Source organism: Juglans regia, chromosome 11 (genome assembly GCF_001411555.2).
Source record: "Juglans regia cultivar Chandler chromosome 11, Walnut 2.0, whole genome shotgun sequence".
In the NCBI taxonomy this organism is placed as follows: Eukaryota; Viridiplantae; Streptophyta; class Magnoliopsida; order Fagales; family Juglandaceae; genus Juglans; species Juglans regia.
In genome coordinates, this window is record NC_049911.1 from 13,901,261 (window position 1) to 13,908,709 (window position 7,449).

Here is a 7,449-nt window from a genome sequence, read left to right on the forward strand (position 1 = left end):
GTGTTACCGAGTTAGGCTCAAACCCAGAACCCCTCATTCTTTCAAATAATTCCAACGCTATTTTAGCTTGCCCATCTTGATAATAACAAGAAATCACGGTATTCTGGCAAGCCACATCCTTGTCAGTCATTTTATCGAATAGCTGTATAGCATAATTAAAAGCATTGCATTTTGCATACATGCTTACAAGAGAACTGGCCACAACAACATCAATTAGACAACTAGTTTTATCACATGGGTACGTATACTCTTCCCACAACCGACCCTATCTAATCCACCACAGGCCTTGAGAACACTTGGGTAACTGTAACCATTGGGTTTCAAATATTGGTGATGCAATAAACTCTCATATAGTTCAAGAACTTCAATGAATAGAAGTTTTTGACGTAAGCAGCCATGAGGCTATTCCACAAAGAGATGTCGAAAGGGAAAAGGAAACACAGAGAGGGAGGGAAATGGAAATTGCTCAAAATGGTACGTTTTTATTTTATTTTGACACATCAGTAGCGCTTACCCAGCGGTTACACTAGACACGACTAAGTCTAGAGTTTTTTGTAATATAATATACATGTCTTGACACAACACGAACACAACCTATTAACACTTTGACACCCCTAATTTTATAGAGGCAATGCTTGGAAGTACATGTCAAAGGCCACCTAAGTACACCCAATCTCAAGTCAATATTTAACCAACAAGAAAGTTCATTCCAAGATGAACTTGTGAATAACCATCTTATGGATGTTCATTCATCCAGAGTTAGATAAAGTAGGCAGGAAAAACCATTTCTCAAAACCCAACTACCTGGCCTCATCTTTACGAAAGCGTTAACCATCCAAAATGATAGCTATCCATCCAAGAAAACCGGATCATGTATCTTTACAAACAACTCATGTAATGCCGAAACCACGAAAATCCCAACAAATTCATCTTTAACTTGAACAAGACCAGCTCCCTAATGGATTCAACCTTAATTTCATTCTCTCTTCCATCTAACTCGCTGCTTCTTATACTTCATTTAGCTCTCTTTCTACCTTCTGTCAGACCCTTCTCAGATTACAGCACCTTGGTATACAAGAATTGTGCAAGCCAAACTATCACAGATCCAACAAAATCTTACACAGAAGCCCTTTCTGCCCTTTTCCATGAGCTCCTGGCGCAGTCCTCCCAGTCTAAGTTCTTCAAAACCGTTGAAATGTACAATGAAATGGCCATTTCTGGCCTCTTTCAATGCAGAGGCGATATCAGTGATGAGGAGTGTTACGATTGTGTTAATGCGCTTTCTCAAATCTCAAACAGCTTGTGCAGCCAATCCATGGCAGCTCGGATTCAGCTTTTAGGGTGCTATACGCAATATGAAGCCGATGGTTTTCAACAAACTAGTACTTCAAAAACGAATTTGCTCTTCAAGAATTGTGGGAAATCGGATCATGGGGTGGCTGTTAGCTTTGCAGAGATTAGAGACGCGGCCTTTGCTGCAACGGAAAGTGGTGTTGTGAGCGGTAATGGGTTCTATACAAGTAGTTACGACAAAGTGCAAGTTATGGCGCAGTGTGAGGGTGATTTAGGGGATTGTGATTGTGGGGAATGCGTGAGCAACGCAGTGCAGATTGCTCAGGAAGAATGCGGTAGTTCCGTTGCGGGAGAAATCTATTTCGACAAGTGCTTTATGAGCTATTCCTACTCTCCGGATGGGTTAACAGGTACGTACATTTTAGAGCTAGCTTGTGTTTGACGAATGATATGGATCGATTCTTTAAACATGAACAGTATCATAAACAGAAAAAAAAAAAAAATTGCATGTACACGTGCACTACAAGAAAAACAGTACTTTTTGGTTCGCCTAATTAAATCGTTGCAAAAAACATGATCAGCGTCGCTTTCAAATGCTTTCTGTAAGTTGTAACCATTACATTTCACTTCCTTGAAAGTATTCCCAATTTCCCATCATATCAGAATCAACGTTCAACTATTATGATTTCTATTATAGTCCTTCTTTCTCTCGCTCTTGGATCTGTTATTCATTCTAGCTAATACTAGCTTAATTTTTCTTGACAGATCAGAATGGGAGAGGAAACAACAATAACAATCTCAAAACTACCGCAATTGTTGTTGGAGGGGCGGCAGCTATATTTTTTGGGTTTATTTTCTTGTTGTGTATCAAGTCGTGGGGAAAGAAAGATGACGATTGAGTATAGGTCGTGGCAAATTTATTGAAGGAAAAAGCTTCTATGTACTCCACGTTTGACCGCTCCTTTTTTTTATTTATTTAGTGATTATAAGTGTATTGATGTATTTTTTTTATTTTTTAAAAATATTTAAATATATTAAAAGATGTAAAAATAAATGAAAAAAAAATACCTGGACGGCACGCCAAGCGGTAAACACTGGACGACATAGTAGCCTTACCCTTTGTTAAAATCGTCTATCGTTAGTTTGTTGTATCATTTTCCTCAAATTTTTTTTTTTTTTCTTAGAATGTGGAATTGTATTGTTCTGTCCGCGCTGTATATGGGCAGGTACTCTGTGGAGCAATTTGTGGAAAGGAATTGTATTAAAATATGTACTCTTGTTGTCTCCTTTTGTTTTGTCTTCCTAATTTTTTTTCCCCCTTTCTTCACTACGTTCGGTGTACTACTGCACCCGACCGCTTTTTTAACTGGAACAAGAAATGAGATTTGAAAGGGGAGAGTTTGAGACGGTACTATATTTTTTCAAACATTGTTAGATATTTTATTCTCAAACTTCATTCCTGAAAGTATAAAACACTTATCAATTTTAAATCTTCAACTTTTTCATCTAATTATTAACTAATCATTACAACTTTCTCAAACTCTTAAATAAAACACCAAAACATAATATTTTTTCTAATTTAAAAATAAAAGTTATATTTGATACAATAGAATATTGAAAAATTCCAGCACCCTCTCTTGTAGTTTCTCTACTTTTGTTTTAAGATCCAATCCGACACCACACATGGGGAAGGAGGAAGGGCACAAAGAGGGGTCGTATCAGCCTCATTCCCAACAGAACAGATCCCTTCATACAGTATCATTTGTAAGTTCGAAACATAAAAAACCTCCCCTAGAATTAACTTGTATATCTTGCTGGTGTTAATATGCCCATGTGAAAGGTGTTGTGAAATGTTGTGCAAAACACACACAACGATGGCTAATAAAATAAAAGCAATCACGATCAAGTACACGACGCACAACATACGTGGTTCGGCAAATTGTCTACGTTCACAAAGCTGCAGAAATCTTATTGACCAGAGGAGATTACAATCATTCAATCTCAACTCACACTCTATAGGGCCTTTTGCTCTCTCACTCAACATGCACTTACTAGATAATTATTCTCTCTCAAAATATGTTGAAAATTGTACAAAACAAGTCAAATATGATAAACATATAGCAAACGGCGCTGAAAATCCTAATCCGGCAAAATTTGTGTTCTTCCCTTGAGCAGAGTATTGAGCGCACAATGAGCGAACAACATTGGCTCGAGCTGGGTTCGAGAGGAGGTCGAGCGAATACTAGGGTTTGTGTCTCGCTCGAGGGAACTCACGAGTTGAGCTTCGCTCAAGCTGATTGTCGAGTGTACGTTGAGCAAACATTCTGTTTCTTAATTTCAGCTCAAAAACTAGTCTCCCATACACCCCAACAATCTCCCACTTGGAGACTGGGTCTCCACATGCCAGCCATTGTTTCCAACCAAGCCTTATTATCTCTGCAGCTCACAACTCCTGTCTTCAAGCTAGAAGACTCACTGAAGTTAAAGCCTGACTTCAGTCTTCCAAGTACATAACCTTGAATCAGCACATCCACTAGGCGACTCACAACTCCTACTGCACCAGAAGTATTCGGTTTAGAACCGATCTTTGCAACCTTAGCCAAATTTCCCAAACTTTCATGAGGAACAACAAAGGTGACTCCCTTTGACTTCCTCACATGTTTCGCGTGACCAATCCTGTCTTTTTGCACTCTTGTATTTTCCTACACATCACTGGACTCTGATGTTAAATACAATGAGTTAGATCTCTTACCAGGCGCTAGGACCAACACAAACTTAGTGATTTTCCAAACTCCTCCAGAGAACGCTACTGCATAACCGCTATCATCAAACTGTCCCATGGAGATCAGGTTTCTCTTCAGAGTTGGAATGTGTCTGACTTGTTGTAAAGTCCACACGCCCTTGTTTGGAAGTGTGATGTGCATATCACCCAACTCCCACTACATCTAGTGCCTCTTCATTAGCTGCATAACATATTCTCAAAATCACCAGCAACATAATTTTGCATGATTTCTCGATCTGAGGTGCTATGGAATGAAACTCCTAAATCCAACACCCAATCATCAATCAGACTGTGTACTGCAAGAAGTAAGGCATCATGAATTTCTTCTGTCACTATATTCACTGCATCATCTTCAGTACTTTCTTGATTCCTGCAGTTTTTCTTAATGTGGCCCAACTTGCCACAACTCCAACATGTGATCTGCTGCCCAGATTTCATCTTCCTCTTCCCTATGCTCTTGGAGCTTGACCTGTCATGTCCTCTGCCCCAATTTTCAACATTCAGGACAAATCTAGAACACGAGAACTTACCCAAGTCTCTCCTAAGTACCTCTTCAGCAAGGACCATGTTATGTATGTCGTCGTAGTTTAGTTTCATCTTACCGGTTGAACTACTCACAGCCATCCTCATGGCCTCTCAACCATTTGGCAATGATGCCAACAGAATTAATGCTTTGATCTCATCATCAAGATAATTGATTTGTGATCGTAGAATTCATTCAAGTGTTGGGCTACAGACATACCTTCCAACATCTTCAGATTGAACAATTTCTTCATCAAGTGCACTTTATTGTTCGCCGACGGCTTTACAAACATACCTGACAAAGCCGTCACGAGATTCGTCATGGTTCTATCCTTACTGACATTATGTGCCATTGTTCAGGACAAAATCAGCCGAACAATCCCTAAAACCTGTTGATCTAACAAGGTCCACTCAGCATCATCTATACTCTCCGGCTTCTTTCCCAACAATGGAAGGTGGAGTCTCTTCCCATAGAGATAATCCTCAATCTATAACTTCCAGTATCCAAAATCGATACCATCGAGCCTCTCGATCTCGGGTGCTTTCAGTTAATCTCTAGCCATCATTTTCCTTCAGATCCTACCTTGGCTCTGATACTAGTTGTTGTGAAATGTTGTGCAAAACACACACACACCAACGATGGGAAATAAAGTAAAAGCAATCATAATCAAGCACACGAAGCACAATATACGTGGTTCGGCAAATTGTCTACGTCCACAAAGCTTCGTAAATGTTATTAATTAAAGGAGATTACAATCACTCAATCTCAACTCATACTCTCTAGGACTTTTTTCTCTTTCACTCAATATGCACCCACTAGATAGTTTTTTTCTCTCCAAATATACTGAAAGTTGTACAAAACAAGTCAAATATGGCAAATATATTGCATGGTGTTGGAAACCCTAATCTGGAAAAATCTATGTTCTTCGCTCGAGCGGCATGTCGAGAGCACATCGAGCAAACAACATTGGCTTGAGCAAGGCGTCGAGTGGAGGTTGAGCTAACAGTAGGGTTTGTGTCTCACTCGAGCTCATTGTCATGCAGGACTCAAGCGAACTCACCAGTTGAGATTCGCTCGAGCTCACTAATAGACGCACGTCGAGCGAACTCACAGGTTGAGCTTTGCTCGAGCGAACTCAAGGGCTGAGCTTCGCTCGAGCTCACTGTCAAGCGCAAGTTGAGCAAACACTTTGTTTCTCAATTTTTAGCTCCAAAACCAGTCTCCACATATACCCCAACAAAAAGGGCCCTCTGTGCATCCCTCGATTGTTGAAATATATCCACAAGAAGCAAAGATGGAACTACCAATGGAACAGGATCCATGAAATGTAGACCCTTAACATACGAGACCAACATCAACTAAGAGAAAAAATCCATCTCGACCACCAACATCCGATGCTCATATACATTCGTTTCTAATAAAACTTCTTACTTATTAAAAAAAAAAGTGTATGATTTGGGAGAAAATCTATAATAAAGAGTCATTAGAATACTAACCTCTGGCCATTATTGATAAAGTATTCGCAGGAGTCAGTTGTTTCTGAATTGTGAACCCTCACAAATTTCTATATGGAGAGTATTGGGTAGGGGTTTTCAGCCTATCTTTCTTTATGTTAATCAATGTGACTGATGGAGAATCACAGGAATTTATATATAGATAGAGCAAGACCCTTATCCACTGTTTTCTAAGTGTTGCTTCATTCGATCAAGGAATGTAACTGTTGGTTTTTAAATTAGTAGTATCTTTATTTTAATTACCCAAATTTTTTAATATAAATATAAAACTAATAAAATAAATATATATATAATATATTTGGAAGGTTGTGGCACGTAAGCCACCTTTAAGTCTCCCACAGGAGACATGTTCTTTCATTCTCCCACTTGGCTTACGTGGCAATCATTTAAAATTATATGGGTAACCAAAACCGCATATGGCCACAAATAAAACTACTCAAACCATAACCTTTAGAAGAAGTATATAATACATGAATCATGGCAGTTATGTTATTATATTACCAGTTCCTTTTCATGTATTACATTGTATTAGTCTCTCTAAATAAATTTCCATATGTAATATATCTCTTTATGAATGACTTCTTATATGTCATCTTGGGTCTATACATGATAGATTAGGAGCATATACTTTATGTGCACATATAAAAATATTATTCTTGACAACAAGAAGTATTGTATACAATGAAAAAATCAAACAAAAAATGAGCTCATTAACCCCATGCTCTCTACATGTTTCAAAAACATTTTTATTGAGAGTTATTTTGTCATGGGATTTGCAATCATAAATGATGTACTTGTATGCTCTATTGAGACTTCTTATTCCTTGACTCTTTCTCTGACAGCAAGATACTTTATGTCAATATGTTTACTTTTGCTCCCACTCCTGTTATTCTTAGAAACGAAAACTGCTGCCAAATTATCACTGTAAATTCTTAAAGGCATAGATATTGAATCGACAACTTGAAGCCCTGTGATAAAACTCCTCAACCATTTCGCCTGTGAAGTTGCTTCAAAACATACTATAAACTCTGCCTCCATAGTAGATGATGTAACGATTGTCTGTTTGTTGCTTTTCCATGATATGGCACATTCTGCTAACATGAAGACATACCCTGAAGTGGACTTTCTAGAATCTTGACAATCCACAAAATTTGAGCCTGAATATCCAACCATTTCCAGACAATCAACATGCTTATAAGTAAGCATATGATTCTTAGTTTCTTGTAAATATCTCATAACCTTTTTAGCAGCTTTCCAATGTTCTATTCCAAGATTGCTCACTACAAGGGAAGTGACTTTTCCCAACGATTATTTTCGCTAGGAAAGTCCTATAATTC

At 38.4% G+C, this 7,449-nt stretch overlaps 1 protein-coding gene across 2 annotated transcripts; it reads left to right on the top strand.

Annotated features, from left to right (window-relative positions):
• The first annotated feature begins 905 nt into the window (after positions 1 to 905).
• LOC108995837 (plasmodesmata-located protein 2-like) lies at positions 906 to 2,243 on the top strand. 2 transcript variants are annotated; one of them, XM_018971468.2, is made up of 2 exons: positions 906 to 1,703; positions 2,059 to 2,243. In XM_018971468.2, the coding sequence occupies exons 1-2, from the start codon at positions 959 to 961 to the stop codon at positions 2,190 to 2,192; spliced, it is 879 nt and encodes a 292-aa protein (XP_018827013.2). In that variant the 5' UTR covers positions 906 to 958; the 3' UTR covers positions 2,193 to 2,243. The 2 variants fall into 2 exon arrangements, with proteins under 2 accessions (XP_018827013.2, XP_018827014.2); XM_018971469.2 differs by having other exon boundaries at positions 2,064 to 2,171.
• The last annotated feature ends 5,206 nt before the right edge of the window (positions 2,244 to 7,449 follow it).